The 23,228-nt window shown below is 45.8% G+C and overlaps 3 protein-coding genes across 3 annotated transcripts in view; 1 reads left to right on the top strand and 2 right to left on the bottom strand.

Annotated features, from left to right (window-relative positions):
* The window catches only part of LOC115323048 (carboxypeptidase E), a 144,941-nt gene extending 144,199 nt beyond the window's left edge, over positions 1 to 742 (top strand). The window contains exon 9 of the mRNA XM_042292497.1: positions 187 to 742. Coding sequence (XP_042148431.1) covers positions 187 to 276 — 90 coding nt within the window. The 3' untranslated portion in view covers positions 277 to 742. The remainder of the gene's footprint in view (positions 1 to 186) is intronic.
* LOC120836108 (cyclin-dependent kinase 1) lies at positions 696 to 7,891 on the bottom strand. The gene is made up of 7 exons (XM_040216150.3): positions 7,586 to 7,891; positions 7,074 to 7,121; positions 6,834 to 6,990; positions 6,521 to 6,644; positions 5,234 to 5,568; positions 3,658 to 3,799; positions 696 to 1,182 (listed from the first exon to the last, which is right to left on the bottom strand). The coding sequence occupies exons 2-7, from the start codon at positions 7,114 to 7,116 to the stop codon at positions 1,108 to 1,110; spliced, it is 876 nt and encodes a 291-aa protein (XP_040072084.1). The 5' UTR covers positions 7,117 to 7,121; positions 7,586 to 7,891; the 3' UTR covers positions 696 to 1,107.
* A 2,755-nt stretch (positions 7,892 to 10,646) lies between these two features.
* LOC8041986 (cyclin-dependent kinase 1) lies at positions 10,647 to 20,411 on the bottom strand. The gene is made up of 7 exons (XM_040216151.2): positions 20,209 to 20,411; positions 19,293 to 19,342; positions 19,052 to 19,208; positions 17,703 to 17,826; positions 15,121 to 15,455; positions 13,333 to 13,474; positions 10,647 to 12,679 (listed from the first exon to the last, which is right to left on the bottom strand). The coding sequence occupies exons 2-7, from the start codon at positions 19,333 to 19,335 to the stop codon at positions 12,605 to 12,607; spliced, it is 876 nt and encodes a 291-aa protein (XP_040072085.1). The 5' UTR covers positions 19,336 to 19,342; positions 20,209 to 20,411; the 3' UTR covers positions 10,647 to 12,604.
* Between the last annotated feature and the right edge of the window lie 2,817 nt (positions 20,412 to 23,228).

The raw sequence follows: 23,228 nt of genomic DNA, 5'->3' as shown, positions 1-23,228 counted from the left end.
CCGGCAATCCTTGTAAGCCAAACTCTGCTTTCTGCAAGGTTCATAGATGAATTGTTGCATTCATTTTATTTCTTTTACGAAAGAGTTTGACGCCTTGACATTGCTGATATGTATTGGCACTTGATGGCCCACCCGGGTTAGCAATGTTCTACAAATGATAAAGTTGTAACTTTCTTCCATTTCTAGAAAATGGTTCTCCAGGCTGAAAACTTCCTGAACGAAAATGCCCAAGCAAGGCTCCCCAGTCTTCCGGAATACATGCAGCAGCATGACTAACTGGCAGCTAGCACATCAGAGCTGAGAACTGACATACAGGGAAACAAACAGGATATGCAGTACTTTTATTTTGTTTACCACTGAAAATATTTAACTACTTTGAAAGAATTCAAAACATATTTAACTCAATACAATACAAATTTCACATATCTCTGACCCTTCCAAACTCGTGAAAGACCATTGCCACCTTGCAAGCTCTCGGAGAGCTCGGGCAGAAAACACAATGTACAAAGCACAAGTGGGATCGACACAACCCACAAAAACACCACAAATCTCCCCTCTACGACTGTATTACTATTGTTAGTATATCCGTGCACTGTAATCTACAACTCCCTGCACAAAAATACTACACACACGATGGAAACTTGTGTCATAAAGAGTTGAACAAACTGTCCAGTATTCACAAACAAACAATTCTGTAATACTGCAGAAGAGATTTATTAATAAACATGATTGTTTTGTCACTTTTATGGAGTCTGAAGTTACACAACGAAGCAGCAAAAGATGGAAGGGGGGGGGGGAGAGAGAGAGAGAGAGAGAGAGAGAGAGAGGCTTTAAAAACTTGAATACCATCTCTTGGCATGATACCCAATAAAACTTTTTAACTATTTTTAGAAAAAATTAAAGAGGAAGGAAAAATTTTGTTCATCCCATATATGAAGAGGAAGCTAAAACAAACAAAAATGGATGATTTAAAACTACAAGGCAGAAGTTACACAAAATACAAAAAAAACCAAAAAAAAAACCCCACACCCATAAATCACTAAAAGCCGTTCCTCACAGATGTAGCACGAGGAAGTCATGGATTAAAAATAGATGTTGAAGTCTCGTTTAGTCGTTCAAGTATGGATGATCCAAGCAGTCCTTTGCAGAGATCCGCCTGACCGGGTCATACACCAGCATTTTCTGCAAGTCATGTACAATCGGATTAATTCTCGCTTGCAATTAGCCAGCTGGTACTCTCGCATTTAATCCTCACCCTCATATTTGTGCCGGTTTGAGGGATTTCTGAACCAAAAATATCTTTAAAGGTGGGGTGCAACGATTTTAAGATTAAAACAATTCGCATCTCGTCATTTTTACGTTATTGTATCCAGGAGGATAGAGAAAACATCATTGAAAAAGTTGCGATTCCGCTGCATAATCGCAAAGCAAAAGTCCAGCTTTTTCCCCCACCTGCAGCCACGAGGTGGCAGCCGAAGGAACCATGGCGAGAAGCTAATGTGACCTCACTCGACTCTAAGCTGCAGCCTAACGCCCGCTAATGTCAGCAGAGAGGGAGAGGAAGCGTCCTCCGAGAGAGCACACGGGAACCTACACCGCACCCTGAATTACATCACTAGAAGTGCGACCAGGTGTGACCCTGATGACTGCGAGTTACTTGAGGGGTGCTAGAATGCCAATATTTATCTTTTTTTTTAACACAACTAGGACACGCAAGCCAAAATCTGTTTTCTCTTCTCTACTTCAGTTGTGGAAGTTGCCCTCTGACATCCACAAAATTCCCCAACTTCCACAAATTTTTTACCGAATTCCAGACTCGGCATCCTAATATTTTTGCCGTTTTAACAAGCCTAGTTTGCCTGTACTCCACTCAACATGTTGGCAAGAGCTTTAGGCACGGAAAAAAAACCCTCTACCATAACCATAACTAACATAACTCAATTATATATAATTGAGTGGTGGAAGCACCTTGAACACAGTTTCACTAAAAGGGGTAAACAGCACTCAAAGAACGCACGTATAGGGCTAAATTATGTGCTGCCTACCATAGTGAGAGCAAACCACTAGACGATTTGGTTTTGAAGTGCACGGGGCTTCGCCCTGCACCCCCTGAGCGGGTAACGAATTGGGCCGCAGCCTTGTGTTTTGCTGGCAAGGATGGAGGGATGGAAGAGAAAAGGATTATAGTCACAAAAAGGCGATTAGAAGATTGGTGGAAGTTATCTAGGAAAAATTGAATGATGCACAGCTAACTAGCCCAGCGGGGGGACAGGCGGGACAGAGGAAAATTGGGACTCCCTCCTGCGTGTCTTTTACCAAACGTCTCACCACGGTCCTTTAATGGGCCTGGTGTTGCGGTAATGCACACTAGGTTCGACCAGAGGAAAATTGGCGACTCCCTCGCCGAAGTGAGGCGGTGGGGGGTGGTGTTTTTAGTTTTTTTTTCCCCGATCCCGCAAGGGTCATCCTGGTGATATCCTACACTGCCCGGTGATAGTTGGGGGTAGAAAATTGGCTTAGAAGGGTGGGAGGAATTGTATATTTGTCTTTTTAGACTTCGGCTAGGTGGCGCAAGCTACTGCCTGTTACAAAGGGTACAGCCATTAACATCCATCCATTCATCCATCCATCCATAATGAAGACAAAGATTAAGGAATTAAACAGGACTAGTGCTGTGCCTCACGACCCTCAATCACTCATGGCCCTCACGCCACTCACCAACCTCACTCACTCATGGCCCTCACCGCCCCTCAATCACTCATGGCCCTCACGCACTCATATCCTTCACGCCCCTCACACACTCATGGCCCTCAAGCCAATCAGGTCCGCTCCAGATGGGGCGATTTCGCCCAGAAACTTACGTCGCAACACCAGCAACACGGGCCGCCCGCATTCACACACAGCAACCAATTGCTGCAAGTTGCCATCATCATCATGATATCTTATTTTTCCTGCACTATTTAGACACACAATTACATGCTATAAACATATTTTTACGCATTTAAATCTCATTGAGAATACTAATGCATCTTTCTGAAACAACTGATTTCCAAAAACAACTAATTTCAAACCAGAACCAAGTCTTTTTCTTGTCATCATCACCGGTACGAGGTATCACATGAAAATATTGCATCCCTGATTGGATGCAGCCGCTTCAAAAGTCTTCGAATTGCTCCAAGTTGCTCGCTTGTTTCGAGCCGGACCCGACCTCAGCAATTCGTGTCGATCTAGGGAAAGCTAGGGAACAACCCGCCAGCAACACCAAAATAGCTGAGAAAGTTGCTCCATCTGAAAGGGGCCTCACGCACTCATGGCCCTCACACCCCTCACCGCCCTCATGCCACTCGCACACTCACCGCCCTCCTGCCTCTCACGCACTCATGGCCCTCACACCCCTCACGCTACTCACCACCCTCATGGCCTTCACACCCCTCACACACTCACCACCCTCACTCACCCTCACACTCATGAATTTTCCTGGTTCAGAAACTCACTCACCCTCACCTCACCTGTGAAGGTGAGGGCAGGCCCTCATGAGTGAGGTTTGCCGAGGTATGGAGACCAGGCTAAGTGAAAGAGGCAACTGCTTCTTTGATTACTGGGCAAAGAGCACGGGTGAAAACCTCCTGGGCAATGGGACAGCGGTGAAAGACTCACCTCAAGCAAGTCAATGCCATCATCATCCATATTCTTCAGTAGACTGCGCAGGATGTTCTCCGACCAGTTGGGGAAGGAGGACTTGTAATCTGGCAGCTTGGTCACACCTGGCCACGTGTCCTCGGTCGGAGTGCCCAGAGTCCTAAGGGAGGGCACAAACAGTTACCTAATCCCTCACCTGCGCTAGCACCTGTTAGTCCACTAAGGACAATGAAACTAAAGCTGGATTCAGAGAACAAGATAAGCCTTCTCTCTCACGTTACACAGTGCCCGAATAAATTCTTCAGTCGGGCATTATGCCCGACCGAATGGACATAGCCCATTCGTCACTAGTAAAAAATTCCGCATCTGCTTGTTTTAGTAGAGGCAACCTCCACAGCGTTCAACAGGCAGCATACACACACGACCATCCCTTTACAGCAATGAAAAGCAATCGAGGACAGAAAAAGCTTAAAGGGGCCCTGCAATCATATTTAAGTGTGTACCTTTTTTTGCGGTTTCCACGTCTTTTGGGGTTCGGGCAAGCCAGCAGGCACGGAGAGAGTAACTAAATATCAGTGAGTCACAGTTTAACAGGGCGATGCGGAAACCTCCTCCACCTATGGGGGCAACCCGAGGTGCCGAAAGCGCGCGATATGTGAAGTCTTTGGGCCTGGCGGTCAGAGCCGCTAAAAGCTTCTTTTTGTCGAAATACAAAATTGAAGTGGCGCGAACCGTCTCAATCACTTATGAACATAGTTTTTGTTCACTATTTTAGATCAGAAAAGAAACAAATGCAGTTTAGAAAGTACAGAAACAAGAAATAACCCGTTGAAATACCCGCCACCAAGCGGTGAAAAAGGCGGCGCATACTAGAAAGGTGTAGTGGGATCAGGCACCAACAAGCGGCGAGTGTAGAAGAGTCCCAGATGTATGCGCGGCGCTGCAGTCGTATAGACTGGAGGATCCGACCGTTCCGAGCGTTCCCAAGGCCACAAGCAAAGGTGCTCGCCGAAGGCCTTGGGAACGCTCGGAACCAGTCGGTTTGGCCTTTTGGCGGTATGGCAGCGCTAAGTGGCTCCCGTTGTGAACTGATCTTCACCTCGTATTTGTTGTCGTTTGTGGCCAATGAAGTGTCATGCCGAATTAGTGTTTAATCGCGCAGCAAATGCAATGCAAGCCACCCTGGCTGCCCGCTTCATACAGCCTAGCCAGAACATGCTTTAGTAGCGCCCTCTTTAGCCGTCGACATGGGAGTGCCGCAGCCGAGAGCGCTCGCTGAGCTCATTACTTCTCTAGTTCACGGCCACTCAAGCGACCAAGGACGTCATGAAGCAGGTTATTTTTGCTTGTTTTTGTAATTTTAATTAGCCTTAACTATTAAAATAAAGCGAAATTCGAGAAATTAAAAGTTTCATTAAGTTACTACGTTTAGTGCGCTATGGTACGGTGCAAATTAAAAACCAGTAAAAAAAGTCCTTGCAGGGCCCCTTTAACACCAATTCCTTCTACACAAAAACTACTAAAGCGTTAAAGGAGAAAAGAAAAAACAGCAGACACCCAGTAATTTTAACTACAACAGCGAAAAAAGTGCCACCTGAAGATGCGGAAAAGCTGGTCGATCTCCGAGTCGCCGTGGAAGAGCGGCCTCTTGTTGATCATCTCGACAAAGATGCATGCGATGCTCCAAATGTCGATGGGGGTGGAGTAGCGTGGCGAGCCGAGCAGGACCTCCGGGGCCCGGTACCAGAGCGTGACAATCTCGTGGGTGTACACCCGGATCGGAATGCCGAAAGCCCTGGCCAACCCAAAGTCGGCCAGCTTAATGTTGCCCTTCTGGTCAATGAGAAGGTTCTGCGGCTTCAGATCTCGGTGGAGCACCCGCCGCCGGTGGCAGAACAGGATCCCTTCCAGGATCTGCTTCAGGTAGCTCTGCAGTAAGACACCAAGAGGGATCAGATAACAGGGTGGAGCACAACACAATATTGGGTTCAAAGGGCCCGGGATATTGAACTGGAATGTTCCTCACTTTATGCAAGCTTATTGGCACTAGTGGGACCCAAGTACGCTCGCACACCATGCCGCCGACCAAGAATCTTTTTTGCCACAGTGTAATTTCAAGAATAAAAAAACTTTGTTTCAATCTCTCTCTGGCAAAATGCGACGATGCGGTCATTGAGAATGTGGCATTGCAGTTTATATGGATTCCATACTGTACCCCACTACTGAACTAAACACCGGAGCTAACAATTGAATCTATAATAGATAGGCAGGCGATTGAAGATCAGCTCTGAGCACGGGATGCCCAATAGAGGCCAGTGATTACGAAATCTGTGACGTGGTGGAGAGACCAACCCAGGAGGATAGCAGTAACGGTCCCGGACGTTGGTTTTAGAAGGGCCAAATTACACTTATCGGTTCCGAGTTAAGTGGGGGGCACTAATCCAGGCAGCAGGAGAGACCGGGAGGGTCAGTCATGGCAGACGGCACTAAGGAGATTATGCCGGCCATTGCCGTCGTGTCACATGGGGCTGCCTAAACCAAAATGGCCTCAGAGCGACGACTAACATTGTCCTTTAAAGAGAGATGATAGAACTTGGAAAAATTCCATGAGGTGTGGCTGGCGTACATCATTAAAGTCAACTGGCTAATTCCAGAAATTTTTGTTCTTGTTCTTGAGGGGGGTGGGGTGACAGCCCCTTTAGGATTGGCCACTGGAGGATTTTTACAACAATTGATCCTTACTGGGTATCTCAGTGGGCACATAGCCCAGAAAAAATAAGGCCCATGAAACGAGTAGCTGATGGGTGCTTAGACTACTGACGCCAGCCCTGAAGATGAACAGCTGAAATGAAAGATGCAAGGTGCAATGGGCAAGCCATACCTTGACTGTCTTTGTGTCCATACTTTGGTTCTTGGGAAGCGTGTCAAGATGCTTTTTGAGATCCATCGAAAGAAACTCGAACACCAGGTACACCTTGTTCTCTTGCATTATTACATCCTGTAACCTGAATTAAAAAAGTGCACATCATTAGTTGAGCACAATGAAAACATATGACTGGAGCTTGTCAGGCAAAGGTTTATCTGCCTTTCGTCCGAGTAAAACCAATAGCATGTGCCATAGCAAAAGTAGAAGTCATTTGTTTGTAGTACGCGAAAAAACAAAAAAAAAAAAAACACGAAAAAACAGGATTTACCTTACAATGTTCCGGTGGTTGAGTTCTTTCAAAAGCGTGATTTCCCGAATTGCGGTGGACGGTACACCGTCGTCTTCGCTTTCGAGGCGGATTTTTTTCATGGCTACGATTTGCCCGCTTTTTTTGTTTTTTCCCTTGTAGACTACACCGTACGTTCCTGTAAAAGATACAAAACAGGCTTTAACTCAATACGTCTAACAACAAAACCGTGCACTCGAGTAAAAGAAGCCGAACACCAACCTTCACCGATTTTTTCGACCTTTGTGTAGTCTTCCATCGTCATTCAGGCTAAAAAAAAAAGAAAAGGGAAATTATTTTTTTTAAATGAATTCGGCATGTTTGTAGTTTGTTTGAGAGTTAAGGGCCACCCACACTAGCGAGAAAACGCGCCCGGCGCGCCGATAAATCGGTTAAGCGGGAAGATAAAGGGCGTGTCTCTGCACGCGCTCGTGGCGCTGACTGTGCTTCGGCGACATTTTGTTACTTGCCGCGATCGGCGTGCCACGCGCGTTTTCTCGCTAGTGTGGGCGGCCCTTTACACAGCCAGGGGCGCAAAATACAAAATTGGAAAGAGACAACTCTAACGTAAAAACAAGAATCTGCGTTCAATGCCCTGCGTAGGAGGCACCGTGGTAGGAGCGAAGCACAGGATACTCTTATTTCAGACAAAAAGCAAGGTTTGCAAACGCTTCCCTTTTCCGTTGGGTGCGAGGCTAAAAAAAAAGCATTAAACGTAAATGCAATTTACTTACATTACTGCGCTTGGTGACGACGACGGACTTCGGAAGATTGTGTAGGCAGTGAACTCCTAATCTAACCGTCGCCTTTTTGAAAAGCGGCCAAAGCGGCAGCACATCCAATGCCTCTCGTCGCGGTTACTGGTGGTCACTGGTGGTTGCTTGAGAAATAGGAAAAGCTTTCAGAAAAGCGGCTTCGTTTCAAAATCGTGTAACGTTCCTGACGTCACAAACAACAATGGCTAGATATAAAAACGTAAAACTCACTAGATAAGGAAATAAAAATCTACTCAACTGAGTAAGGGTGTGTCTTGCGCCCCCTATGTAACGGACATAGGCTGGTGAAAGATTTTTGTTTTTGTAAGCACTGAATATAGGAAAAAAAAGAAAAGCTCAGTAATTTCTAAACGCCTTTGAACATATGTATGGCAGGTCGGCGCTTTCACAGGCAGTGTAATGAGCGTCAGGAGAATAAATGAGTGTTAATGTGCTATGCAGAAAGCCAAGTGAGGCGACAGTTGGCACCGCCATTTCTAACAGCATGCTTTTTCATAGAATCTGGGACTGAGAATCTGGTCACTAGAGCACTATATAGCTCCTACGGAGCAGAGTAGCGCAATCCTTTGAACCCCGTGTTTTGCCGACAACATGGCCGACAGAGCGGCTCGGCGCGAGTCACGTGGTACTCAGGGTTCCAGGAGGCGGCCCGCTCTATGGGATAATACATGGAGATCGACATAACGCGGCTGATTAAAAAACTAACGGCGAGTTCATATTTTTCAAAACTAGCCTGTCGTGAAGTTAGTAAAGCGCTAAACACTTTATCAAAGTTTTAATAATATCGGATGCGTGTGCAAATTTTGAGAAGGCAATTTCCAAGGCAATGGCGTTTGGAGCAGACGATTTTTGCTCGCAGCGGAGATGGGCTTTTCGGGTTGGCCAGAGCGGGTCACGTGAATGGTGTGACGTCGCCGTGTCGTCTGCTGCATGACGCCGCTCAGGCAATTTTTAAAAAAAAAGTTACGTCCTTGTATGGCACAAAACTTATCGCATATTATTCCAAAATGTTTCATTATTATGTCAAAAATGATTTCCATTCCGCACATCCCCACAAAACTGAAGAAACAACGATTTTCTCACGTTCTCCATGCATTTCTGACCGCAGTTGGAACCTCCGGGCGTTCGCCGCTAGTCGCCGAAAGACGACGTTCTAGATTGCGCTACTCTGCTCCGAAGGAGCTATATAGTGCTCTAGTCTGTACCAGCGGTGCAATAAAGATTACTTGAAGAATATGGGATAGCTTTCCTGCAACTAAAGAAATCAAATTGTTGGGGTCCATATCAGAAGAGCGAATGACATTTTAGCGAACGGCGACATTTGAGCGAATGGTCGTTTTAGCGAATAACGGGGGCGCGCGTTAACCCATCCGTCGCGCTGCGCTTTACGCCGCTTCGCGGCGAGTCTACGGCAACTCATTACAAAAATATGAACTCACTTGGCCCACCCGAAAACGCCGCTTCGCGGCATCCGACTATTCGCTAAAGTGTCGTTCGATGAAACGTGGGCGTTCGCTAAAACGTCATTCGATCAAGTGAGTGCCTCCCATCTTTCTTTCTTTAACAAACAGAAATATGCAGTGGATTACTTTCCGCGCGTCATCGAAACTTCCATTATTGTGTGTTGTAACTCAGCGTGCGTGAACTACAGGGGCTCTTCTCTAGCTATCATCATCATTATCATTTGTGACGTCACGGGTAGGACAGAAGGAGACAGGCCGCGCATATCTGGGATTCCTCGGCTCGTCAGTTCGCCTCATGCGCTGTTTGCGTAACGCACGGCGAAGCCTGTTTCACGCGTTACATATATTTGGGGTAGTGATCTTTGTGGGACATTTTACCAAAGCTTGAAACTACGGCACGCGTAGTCGTGCTAACAAACACTTTTGGCGCTGAGCCGTTGAATTGCTGGTATGGTGGTGTGCTGTTCTCTACCCCAGCACAAAAAGCTGTATGATATATATAAAAGATGTATGTATATCCAGTGCCTTACCCCACAACATCTACCATGGGAAATAGGGCATATTTTTTTATTATGATTCGGGCAGAAGTAAAATGGGGAAGTAAAACTTGATAACCTCTTACACGCTTCCTCAAAATAACTGTCAGTAAGAGGCAGTGGCTGGCCTTCCGGAGCCCTTTCAATTAAATCCCTGCTTATTCACCAAGTTGACGCGAAATGTCAACTTCGTGAAAAAAAAGTGGGAAAAACCTGTTATGAATTACTACTGTTTGCAAGTTTAAATTTGCGGACCCAAATGTGCATAATGCACGATATGCTTCTCAGCGAGCAATTTTAAATTTGTAAACAATTCTTAGTAAAAATTGGATAGAACAAAATCAATCGCCTGAATTACGGGCCATGTCCGACAATTCAATAATTTATGAAAATTTCTGCTTTTGCAGCATATTCAATGCAGGAAGAGCTAAAAGCCAGTTGCGCATTTGCTTGTCAGCAACTGTTGAGCCACACTTGGATAGAAGCTTCGGTATCGGCAAGCTCAATGTAGCTAGACCAAGTGTGCAGCACCTTGCAACACAACTGTGCATGCATGCACAGCTAAAAAGACAGCACATCATTTACTCTGGCAAATGCAAAACCCTTTTCTACAACAGCCTCCCCAGATTCGAAAATAAAAACAAACGAGAATTAGGCTGTAAATAGCCGTAATGCACGCAGCCCAAGCTGTAAGCTGAAGCTCCAGGCTTGTTTTTATTAATTTTAAAGCTTGTTTACTATAAAAGCAATGAAAGGTAACTCACAAAAACGTCATACATGTTTCTTTAATAAATAGACCGTTTTTAATCAGCACAGATGCAAATTAACCTAGCCACTCTGTGCTTTGACATAGCGCGTAGTGTGCTTCCATCCTACAAGCCCCGTCACAGGAAGATGCCTGCGAAGCAATGCCACTAAAATATCTCGTCACCAATATAAGCATCCCGGTGTCGACCTTCACCTTGCATCATCACCGAGCTACTTATGATCAGACAAAGAAACAAGTGCACATCACAAGACTCCCAGAGTTGCACATCCATTTTATTCAGCTGAATGAATGAAATTGAGGCTTTTAGAAATGCTCATCTTTATTGTATGGCCCAGTTTTATTAGATGCTCATTACCCACTCAGCCTGACTAACAGTATAATATCAACCCCTGAAAAAAAAAAAATATATATATATATCCATATCCCCGACACACACAAAAAAAAAAAAAAAAAAAAAAAAGTATGCTTGTAGCAGTACTGCGTGAGGGGGAAAGGGCAAAAACGAGGAAAGCTGAAGTGGAGAGGCGATACCCCTTTTCGACGTTTTTTCTCGTGCAAGCTATTCCCCCTTGCACTGTCTTTTTTGTGTTCTATCCGGCTATAATTCCATCATTATGCATTGAACTATCCGAGTGGTTTCAGCTAAAGCCCCTTGATCTTTGCCTTACAATGCGCCAATGCACGAGACGCATGCCTCGTACAGCGCTTGAAAGCAAATGGCAGCGGAGCACCCTGTCAAGTGCTGGTTGGCAGTACGAAATGCAAAGCGCAAATTTAATAAAGGGACTTTTCAACTACTTGGGAAGGAAATTGTATGCACCTCTACTATTGGAAAGGAAAGATCCCAGCAGACATCGTAAATAATAAAATACAGGATGTCCCTCAAATAAAAAAATACATGGTTGCTTCATCGCAAAAATAAACTATGCATCGCCTAACGCTCATTCTTCCCCCAATCGAAGTGCTAAAGGTCCAAACCAGACTGCAAATTGTCAGCACTTATTCAGAAGTTATTGATTTTCTTAAAATTTTGAATGGGAAAATGGCAGCCAACAGAGCTCCAATACATGGAGCTCTATGGCGCCAGTTACCGAAAATGGATGAGAACGGGCCCCATTTTCTCGCTGAAAATTTCAGAAAATCACCAACTTTTTAATAAATTAACCGTTAGTGCTAAAACTTTGGCATGTGGTTCGGACCTCTAGTGCTATAATCGGGTAGACAATGAGCAATTGGCGATGCACAGTTTACTTTTGCGGTTAAGAAACGCAACCGCTGTAATACTGCAAAGGAATATCAACAAGCAAAATTGCTAGTCACGTTTATTGAGCTGGAGGTTATAGACTTGTATAAAAGATGGACTTTTAAAATTTGCACACGAGTTGGATATCATATGACATTCGATAAAACTGTTTAAAAACATACCCAAAATTAAGCGAGGGAGCGGTTCAATATAAAGATTGATAGAAGACACTAGGAAATGAAGTACTTGTTTGTTTTTGCATCTAAAAACAATTTCACAATGGACACTTTTTTTTCTTTTTTTGTCGAGCAGAAAAGAAAGATTAATAGAACAAAGTGTGCCATCTGTTTTAAAACCTGAACTGTTTCTGCATTTCTGCTCTTACGAGACAGTTGGACAAAATGTAGTTACTTCACGTTTTCGAAAATATGCACAACTAGGCAGCAGATCTCTTCTTTTTTTCTATTGGCAATTTAAGTCCCAACTTTTCTGGCCTCCTTCCACAGCCTTGCATTTTGGTCACAAGCTGCTGCAAATATCTTGTGCATTGCAAACAAATTGCCGTACCTACTCTCATAAGCACCCGAGCTTTCGCCACACGTTCCTCCAACTTAATGCGCAAAGACGTGAAAATAGGTACAGCCATTCATGCACGACAGCATAAAACATTCACGCCACTTCATCTAAAGCATAAAGCTGCACGAGCAGTTAGGAAAAAGAAAAGCCTACAGAGAATGTCCTCCATAGGGCCACTGCGAGTCTACATCAAATTCTGTCCAATACATATCTCTGGAACACTAAAAAAAAATCTCATACAGACATAAAAAAAAAAATCTCGTACGCAGACAAAAAATACATTAAAATCAGACAAGCATCTTTCACCGACGGGCCCTCAGCGGAGTAGAAGTTGTCAATACTAAAAAATAGGGGGGAAGACCCCTATTGGAGGAGCGGGGCTTTTGCCATTCATTTGGCAAGGTATGGATGTTGTAGGCAGCCCCGTGCAGAAATGCGCTGCAGTGGATTGTAGACCAGCATTTTCTGGAAGGAAACAGAGCAAATTAGATGCCATGCGGCGACAAAAATAATGGGCGTTTGGGAGAATAAAAGAACCATATTTTTTGGCCCGTGTAAAAAAACTATGCATTTCAGAAAACCGTAACTCTGTGAGAATGTAACACTAGCAGTCGTGATAGAACGCAAAGGTTTGAGAACATGGCATTCCCTAAATCATTAAAAAAAAAGGAAGACTAAATTTCCCTACAAGCCGACATCCACTTAGGCCTAATGCTGTCACAACAAGAAACGACACTGTGGGTGCATGCTGCATTTATATCAGTGAATAACACTTGGAAGCAAGAAAGAGTATTATTTTCTTTCTTGCTGACAGGTTATGTTTGCTGAAAAAAATACTACAGGTGCCCACAATGTCATGTCTTATTTTGTCAATACAAGGCTTAGGTGGAAGGCTGCTCATAAAGAAATATTGTCTCTCTTTTATCTTTTGATCCAGGTAACATCTTGTTCTCCAACTTGAGCACTCTATCACCACCGCTAGCGTCACATTCTCACGAAGTTTCAGCCTTCTGCGATGCATAGCTTATATATTTAGGTCGATAAACACAGTCATTTTTTTCTGCCGGACACTGGCGAGAATCTGACCATATCTAAATTTGAAATCTTGGCGGTCTTACCTCAATGAGGTCGATGGCCTTGGTGTCCACATTTCCAAGCAGGCTGTGGAGGATGTTCTCCTTCCAGTTGGGAAATGAGGGCTTGTAGTCTGGCAGCTTGGCCACTCCCGGCCACGTTTCCTCTGTCGGCGTTCCGAGGGTCCTGGAGAGATGCAAGCTGTGAGCACTGGCATCCACTCTACACCCTCTTTTGTTTTCCATTCGCCCTCTGAATTTAAAGCTTACAGTGCCTTCGAACTCAGTAAGTGAAAAACAGTCTGCTTATGTAGCACCGACGTCTAATGATCTTTACCGACTTTTGTGATTTACGCTTTATGAGGTCATGAGGTCTACCCAGAAATTTTCGAGATGTGGACATCTGACAATTTTTCGGTGGTTGGCCTGGAGGCGGCAATTAATGTGTGCAACAACTTTTTGGTTTTGTTTTATTCAATGCAGCAATGATTTTGTTCACCAGGATTTGTATTTGTCTTGAGTCACGGGAGTTTGGCAAACATGACGACATGGGGCATTATGCATTTGCGAAATCTGTGTCATCTCATTCGGGGTTGGCAAAATATTGAGGTAGGCGACACACCATAGAGAAGGACGGCCAGCTGGACTGGCGGGCGACAAAACCACTGCCACCTACAGTGCGGAGAACCCCTGGGATGTCACAAACATTTGTTGAATGTTGAAAATGACTGATCCGAAGCCTCTGAACTTTTGGTAAAATTCAATAAAGTTTGACTTTTGAACACTGTTGCCTGACTTCCACATAAAAATTTCAAATTTATGAAAAAAAAAACTTATTTTAGCAGTAGTTCTTTTATACATTTTAAGGAATAGTAGTGACCAATGTCCGTAGTCATGGTGCATTGGTTTGAAGATGAACCAGTGCATAAGCCTATGTCTTTAAATAAAAATAAACATTATTATTTTTGTAAAATATCAAGCATACACAAAAGTGATGATAAGTGTCCACCCACTGCTTTTGAGATGCTTGAAAACCAAGGACATATCAGCCCACACCAGATTTCTGAGCTCACCTAGCTGACCTGGGTGCTCCATAATCAGTCACTCTTCTCCAAGCATCATGGACCAAAGCAGTGAAGCACACCCTTCATGCCTGTCCCTCCCTTCATTTTTCAAGATTGCCCGCCAATTTTGGGTGGGGAGCTTGCTCAGCATTTTACAGTATTACTATTGCTATTGAGTGAACCAAAAGAAAAGATCTAACCTTAATTTCCAGGCAAAAGAAAGGAAAGCCAAAAACAGTTGCTAATTCGAACCAGCTGCAACATGTAGAAGGTGTCGCATGCACAGCCTGTGCGCTTGAATGCAACTAACCACAAAAATACAACATAAGAAACAACGCTTGGAGAAGCAAAAATCACAACATGCCAAGAACGAAGGGTTTTTGCTCGTGGACAAGTGGCTATCAGAGAAAGGGACGCGAGAGGGTAGCAATGTTGCAGTGAATGGAACAGTTATTCGGCACTTTCCGCATTTTCTTTTGCAAGTAGAGTCCACTTTCCATAGAATTAGAGGCAAGACTCGCAGAATATTAAAACAGGGTCTGCATTCGTGCGCTTCCTGGAAAGTTTGGAAGAGTCGACAGGCACACGGTCAGCACAAAGACGCCGGACATCGACGTGCCTCACGGACATGCCCCGAGATGGAGAAGAAAGACAAGGTAGAGGCAAAAATAAAAAATAAAAAAAAACTCGACAAAAAAAAAATGTTTTTTTTCACAAGTGTTAAAGCGTTAAACGAAACTCCTCTGAAGGGTGACTGCGAAAAAGGTACCTGAAGATGCGGAAGAGCTGGTCAATCTCCGAGTCGCCGTGGAAGAGGGGCTTCCTGTTGACCATCTCAGCGAAGATGCAGGCGATGCTCCAGATGTCGATGGGGGTGGAGTAGCGGGATGCACCGAGCAGCACCTCGGGCGCCCGGTACCACAGGGTGACCACCTCGTGGGTGTAGACGCGCATGGGGATGCCAAAGGCCCTGGCCAGCCCAAAGTCTGCGACCTTGATGTTGCCCCTCTGGTCGATGAGTAAGTTCTGCGGCTTCAGATCCCGGTGCAGCACCCGCCGCTGGTGGCAGAACAGAATCCCCTCCAGGATCTGCTTCAGGTAGCTCTGAGGGAGAGGCACCCCCGTCACAGCGTTTGGGGCTCAATAAAGCAAAGGAAAACCACGGTCACACCGCTCGTAAATCGTACAAACGACGCGGCGTTTGCCCTAGGCGCGAGAGCGGAACCATCTGTGGACGCATCTCACACGCATTCAAAGCGTGCTTGCTTTGTATATGTGTGCTTCCAGCACGTCTCCCGACAGTCTTTGTACAACCAAAGCGACAGGACCGTCGTACGAGAAAGAAACACGCATCATACAGAGTCTGCAGACTTTCTTTTACGATGAATGCGTGACTGCGGCTCAATATGTCGCATAGAAGACAGTCCTCAGACACTGACTTAGGCAGAGTCCTTGTTCATAAGGCACTAATGAATTTCTGACAACCGTAGAAAAGGCAAGGCAGTTATCGGTATCACTCACAGACGCCGTCGAAGATCGGCATCTTGACGCCAGGTCACCCTCTGTGCAAGGAGCGGACTAACTTCAGCCTCTGCGTGTACCCGCTATATCCTCCATTTGGAGCTCGCCGCCGTACCCCCGTGCAAGGGGCAGCCAAACTTGCTTGCCATATATATGAATCGACAAACGCCTATTTCCAGAAAAATATCTGATGAGCGTTTAAAGTTCAAATAACAAGCGAGAAGATAATATAAACTTAAAAGAGGAAACAAAGTGCAGGAAGTTTACCGTAAATAAATTTCCTTTTTGCCTGGGCTGCTAGAAAAACAAATTAAGAAGTCATTGGCGTGAGCCAATGACTTGAGTGGCATGAGCTACCACCCAATTAATGGGGTTCAGCTCCATTTACTTATCTATCCAGCCATGTGTAGGGTAATTTCAGCTCATTGACTGTGATAGTACACCATTGCCTGCTCCAGCCATGTGTAGGGTCATTTCAGCTCGTTGACTGCGATAGTACACCATTGCCTGCTGAGACTATATAGTCTGCTGCAACTCAAGAAGGTAGGGCGAGAGAAAGGAAGGTCAGGGAGGAGGAACACTGGAGAAGAGAGGGGGAAATTTTTTCTTCACTTTAGTGTTCATCTGCTTCTCATCCCGCGCCTTTTCTTTCCCTTGCACCATATTACTGAGTTGCAACGGACTATAGTAAGTTACAGCTCAAGAAGGTAGGGTGAGGGAAAGGAGGGCGGGGAAAAAGAAGCAGACTGAACGCTGGAGAGGAGAAAGAGAAACGTCCTCCTCTCTGCAGAGTTTTATCTGCTTCCTCCTCCCCGGCCTTCCTTTACGTTGCCCTTTTATTCAGTGGTGGTCTATTTACATATTATTTACAAGAGAAGACTGCAGAGATCGGTGGTGAAATACGAGCCCTGCGAACATGTCGCTAGCTCAACCAGGAGCAGTGCGCGAGGCGTGGCCCGTGCTGAGGCCACGCGTCTTGGCTATTGCAAAAATGAAGACGACGAAGTCCCATCGAAACACTTCCCCCTTCTCGATAAAACTAATCAGTTTCTCGAAAACGCACTGGTTTGTTTGTAACGCGCTTGGGGTGTGTTCTGGGTAGAGGAACCGGAACAGACAAGAAGGATGGTCCAGGAGAACTTTCTGATGTCGGTTCAGTATTCGGCATAGCAGAGCCCTGTCCCTTGATGATCGGTGTAGGCTCTGGAAGTGAAAACGCACCAGAGGTGTTCGCTGTTGAGAATTCCGTCTCTGAAGATGCCTGGCCTGAGGCACATACATCTTTTTGTTCATCGGGATCCGAGTCGAAAAGTGGACAACGTGAAATTCGAGAAGATGTTGAACTGCATTGTTCCAAATGTTGGGCTAACCGACTTCGCATGTCGTCAATGTGTCTTCTTTGTATTATCCCATCCTCGTCGCCAGTATTCAGTGGTGGTCTATTTACATGTAATTTACAAGAGAAGACTGCAGAGATCAGTGGTGAGCTACGAGCCCTGCGAACATGTCGCTAGCTCAACCAGGAACAGTGTGTGAGGCGTGGCCCGTGCTGAGGCCACGCGTCTTGGCTATTGCAAAAATGAAGACGACAAAGTCCCATCGTAACACCTACCTTCTTGAGTTGCAACAAACTATAGTAAACAGCTCTGCATCAACAACACCTCAAAATATAGTTATTATGAGGAGTAAAGAATGTCACAAGTGAAATCTATAGCACTGCCTTTCTGGGCATTATACCAGCCGAAATGACCCAACAAAAATAACTGACATCCTTAGCCCCAAAGAGAAGAGTCCCATTGCTTCTCAAAGCAAGTGGGGGGAGAGTAATACCTTCAGCAACTTCTTTTCTACATTCTGGCCCTTGGGAATGGTATCCAGGAACTTCTTCAGGTCCATGGAGAGGAACTCGAACACCAGGTAAAGCTTGCTCTCTTGCATGAGGACATCCTGCAAGCTATCAAAGCAGCGGTCAGTTTTCGCGTTGGCTTGGAAAGATAACGGCCAGAGCCGTGAATGTCCGAGAAATAGGGCACTTGTTGTCACAAATGGAGTGCCAAAGTAACAAACTGAAACAGCAGTACCACACATCTATGGAGACTGAAGAAAGGGGAATAAAAAAAGAACAGCCTTCTAGACTAGAATTTCTCAAACTGCGATCCGTGGACCATAGTTTGAGGTGATATCTGTGGAGATTGCCCGGTCGGTGTTGCGGCAATCGTCAATGAAGCATCAAACACAGTGGAGTCCGAGAAAAATGAAAGCACCAGTACTGAGCAGACTGAGTCTGCCTACTTTGCATGCAAAAGCAGGTGTACTCCATGCAGATACAAGTGTACAACTCTGTGTCTTGAGTTGATGTGCAGAATGACCCCCGAGTGCAGTAGGGAGCCCGAATTTGCAAAAAGGTTAGGGAAACGCAGCTCAAGATAAGTTTTTAATTCGTAGACTAACAAGGCAGAAAACACGTAATTCCCAGTTCATTATTAACCCCTTAAACATTTTGGACAAGCCTAGCTCATCAGTATAAAGACATCTCCAAACCGTTCGCAAAAAGGCTCGAGGTACACCTAAGCACTTCTTACGAGTTGTGAATGCGAAAGCATGCACACACTCTTCCGCTCCCTTCTTTCGTCTGCGACGTGCTTGCATCGACAGTCGAGCGCGCGCGCTGACCTTGGGCGTGGAGCGGTGGAGCCGCAGCCTCACGGGCACACAGTGCCATGGCAGTCGTTGAAACTGACAAGCAGCGGCCAATGGGAGGCTTGTCGACACACGCAAGCCAATGTAACTGAAGCCCATCAGCTTTACTCCGCTCCTTTGGGATCGGGAAAACTAGGTGCTGTTTGGCTAGGCTATTCGCATGGTTTCATAGCTGGGAGCTGGCTTCACTTGGAGGAAGGATTCAAGGTGCTGTTTGGCGCCGCTTCAAAGCTGATGACGTAGGCTCGCTCCAAAGAAATGTTAATGCTTTCGCATTAAAAAAAAACAATTTTTTTTTTTTTTGCGATTATTAATTTGGTTTTGAAAGAAACAAATCTGGTTTTGAAGACAATTACGCAGGTGACAACAATTACGCAGGTGACAATTACGCAGGCAAGGGTCAGAAATTTCGAAAAACTAGAAACGGTTAGGGGCGAATGCAAAATCTTCACACAGGAAAATCGACTAAGGTCAGTTACCTGACAATATTTTGGTGTTTGAGCTCCCTGAGAAGTGCGATCTCGCGGATGGCGGTGGACGGAACACCGTCGTCCTCGTTCTCGAGCCGAATCTTCTTGAGGGCCACGATCTGTCCACTCTTCTTGTTCTTGCCCTTGTAAACGACGCCATACGTACCTGCAACAGTAAACCTAAATAAAAACAAAAGAAGAAAGAAAAAAGGAAAGCCTCGCGCACGACAAAAATTAAGAATGAACAGACCTTCGCCGATTTTTTCCACTTTTGTGTAGTCGTCCATTCCCATTGCGACGCTGAAAACAAACCACGAAAAAATAAAATAAAGCAGTTGAAGTTTAAAGAAGAACAAAAGATGCATAGGATAACCAAAAAAAAAAAAAGAAAATGCCTGGATGAGGGCGAGCGTACACAAGACATCTCCCCAAAATTCGCGAAGCTCGTTGCTCTTCTAACCAGGGGAGCACCCAAGGGGATTGGGGGGGGGGGGGGGGGCACGACGGGGGCGGTTCCCCCCCCCCCTCCCGAACAAAGTCGACCCCCACCCCCCTTCTCGGAGAGCAATTTGACATGGGTGGACCCCCCCTCCCCCTCCCTCTCCTCTCCCCCCCCCCCCCCCCCCCCCTCGGTGCACACGAAACAATGGGAAAATAGTGTCCTTACAAAATTTTCCGCCCTCCGCTCCCCAAAACGGTGTTCTGGATCCGCCCCTGCTTCTAAGGGCGAAGAAGCCCGATATCGGAAAACAGAGAGACAACGCGACTTCCTAAGTTCGAGAAGCCTCGCTAAAATTCCAAAACGTTGCAAAATACAGCATACAAAATGAAAAGAAAAAAAAAAAGACGCACGAAAAAAAAAAAGGGGGGGGGAAAGATGCGCGTTAGCAGACAATGCAAAATTTTTGAAAGCCACAAAACGTGCCTGCACAGAGGGAACACTAGGGCGACCGGGAAACGTATTTTAGGCACCACCTTTGGAATCGCGCTTCTAAGAGCGCGCAAGCATATTACCCGAGTGAAATCAAATTCGGCAAACCGTCGTTCATTCAAAAATAGACGCTTGAATTCCGGCGCCACGCGTCGTTGCTGCTAGCAGGCTACAACTTACTACAACACGGCAAAAATACGCGAGAGAGAGAGCTCGAGATAGATAAGCTACTCACGCTGCTGTGTTCCTGTGAAAATTATAAGGCTAAAGTTATTAAAAATACGAGGGTAGAGCTAACACGCGTACCACTCGACAGCAACCGCCACTTTTCGAACCAAGCGCCCGCTCGTCTGAAATGTTTTCACAAAAATTTTGACTACTAGTATGACTAGATGAATAATATGTATATATATGCTCGGATCCTAGAGCATTGTACTCACTGAGACTTTCACTACCTATTGTGTTTATTGGTATTAGGGGGCAACTACCGCAATCTAGTGAGAAAAATGTAAGGCAATTTTGGTTTGGAAACGTACGTTTTTTTGTTTAGTTGTTTTTGAAAATATAAGTTTCGCAAAATATATGCGTAACCATTAAAACACAAAGACCTCTAAACAAAATTTAACAAATATTGTGTGAATTCAGAATATGACTCTTTTGGACCTTTTGGAGCGTTGGCTGCGTTGCGAAGGCTAATAGCATCCTCGATCATCCGCACCGGTGCGCACCGGGGCACTGAGGTGCGCCCCTTCATCTTCGATCAAGTGCACCGGTGCGCACCGTACGTCCTCGATCAATTCGATCAACGAAGCGCACCCTCCCGGTGCGGCTTTTCGTTGCCCCAACGTGCACCAAGAAAATCGGCGGTGCGCCGGGGGGCAGTCCCATCAGGCATTGCGGCCAGGAGCGGGAATCGAGAAGATGGCGGGAGTAGCAGACGCGCAGACTATCGAGATGGCGATCTTGCAAAAACGAACACGCCTTGCAGCTGCACTAGATGATTTCCTCGGGTCTTCTGACGGCGAGACGACGAGCTTCTCACCATCGCCGCGATTACTGGCGAGTGCTGCGGTGGCAAGGAGCGCCCGAAAAGCACGAACTTCGTGGAAAGCGGCGCGAGGCGTTTTGATGACAGCGAGGTACGGCTATTATCTGGTGTTTCGTTTTCTTGACCTAATAATGATGGCCAACATATACATGTGGAATTGTCACCCGCTTCGTGACCCCATCGACAATCACGTCCACGATGTTTATTTCTGTGGGACCGTCAAATCCGCGAGTAAAAAAATAGAAGAAATTGACAGCAGACGGACACCGTGCGCTGACCTACGCAAAATAAACGAACAAAACGCGAAGTGACGCAAGGTGGAGCTCGCCGCGGTGCACCGGCGCGGCGCAGTTTGTCCTCGATGTTGCACCGACATCGTGCTGCACTGGCTGCACGACTGAGGAGCGCTGTGCACTGTGCTGGTTTCAGGGCGATTTCGGTGCGAGTTGATCGAAGATGCTATAAGCGGAAGCAAGCTCCGTTTCACCTTCAGTCCGAGCGCAGTGGACGCCACGAGCCATCCCAGCCGATCTAGCGCCGGGAGAAAGTCGCGTGACCTGCCGGTGGGGCGGGGCGACACAGGGAGCTCAAGGTCGCATGACACTCCCTCAACGCCGCATTGGCTGGGATGGCTCCTAGCGTCCGCTGTGCTCGGGCGGATAGCCCCATAGGCTTGCCCTCTCGGCGACTAGCGGCGAACGCCCGGAGGTTCCAACTGCGGTCAGAAATGCATGGAGAACGTGAGAAAATCGTTGTTTCTTCAGTATTGTGGGGATGTACGGAATCGCAATCGTTTTTGACATAATAATGGAACATTTTAGAATAATTTGCGCTAAGTTTTGTGCCCCGCAAGGACGTGAGTTTTTTTAAAAAATTGCCTGAGCGGCATCATGCAGCAGACGACACGGCGACGTCACACCATTAACGTGACCCGCTCCGGGTCACGTTGAATGGTGTGCCAATGAAGTTGCTTACACAACTTCATTGGCACAATATGATCCAAGCTTTTGTTACACCATTAAACCCCAATTATCATCCTACACAACTTCCTAGCACAGAACATTTCTCTATCCCCCACCCGAGAATGCGCTTCCTAGTGCATTCTCGGGTGGCCGAGAACCTAGCCGAGAGGCCTAAATTAAATCAAAAAGATTAAATTTTCGGTTTTTATTTTTTAAAAATCCGGCATACTTTTTTCGGTGTTTATTTTAAAATTCAGTTTTCGGTTTTTTCGGTGTATATTTATGTCTACAAACGTTTTTCGGTGAATATTAAAGAAACCCCATCGGACACCGGATCAGATGATCCTTGTAGCTCTGATACTTGTGATCACTCTAAAAACAACGGCACAAATACATTGAAAAACAAAACAGCATCAACATATTATTTGGCAAATCTGTGCAACTGTAAAAAAAGAAACAAGAAAAAACAAGGAAAAGTACAAACAATTGTCAGTGCCCAAAAACACGGAACTTCACCTTCTGTACATCAGGATTATGGGATTTTCCCAGGTTCTCCTCGCTGACCCACGCTCATTCATTCCTGTTAATGACCCTGGGCTTCGAGAATGCCTTTTCAACGTTAACACTGGGCACTGGCAGGCTGGGGAGATGAAGCGCTGCCCGAGCCCAAATCGGCCAGTAAACCAAATGTGGCTACCAAAACAAACGCGATGCGACGTTTTGAAGCACGACATATTTCGTGTACTCTACGAAACTCTGGCAGCAGACCTTGCATGAAGCGAAAAACCTTATAGTAGCCCGCACTTAAACTTTTTTCTTTTTAGGACCAGGAAGGACAGAGATGTCCCGCAAAGGACAACCCAAGACCTCTTTTGTTGCATGTTGAGCCTTGGAAGAGGGCAATCATGAAAAGGTCACACAATGTCCAACCTTGCAACGCCCCCCCCTGCCCCCCCCATCTCGACGCGGCCATAAAAAACTGGCCATTTTCGGCTAAAACAGAAATTTAGAGAATTAATTCGGCATACTTTTATCGGATTACACCGAAAACGCCCAACCTAAAAACTGACCTTTCTCGGTTAAAACCGAATTTCCGAAAGGGATTCAGCGTACTTTTATCGGTTTAAACCGAAAACTCCGAACCCTAAATATAACTAATAAGGTGCTGAGACTACATGTATTTTTGCCTTTTCTTTCGCACTCTGTTTATTTGGCTGTTGCCCGCAGTGGAAATAAACCTTCAGT

Source organism: Ixodes scapularis, unplaced genomic scaffold (assembly GCF_016920785.2).
Source record: "Ixodes scapularis isolate PalLabHiFi unplaced genomic scaffold, ASM1692078v2 PGA_scaffold3__209_contigs__length_174095766, whole genome shotgun sequence".
In the NCBI taxonomy this organism is placed as follows: Eukaryota; Metazoa; Arthropoda; class Arachnida; order Ixodida; family Ixodidae; genus Ixodes; species Ixodes scapularis.
Note: the sequence above shows the minus strand (reverse complement) of the source record. Positions and strands in the feature narration are given on the sequence as shown.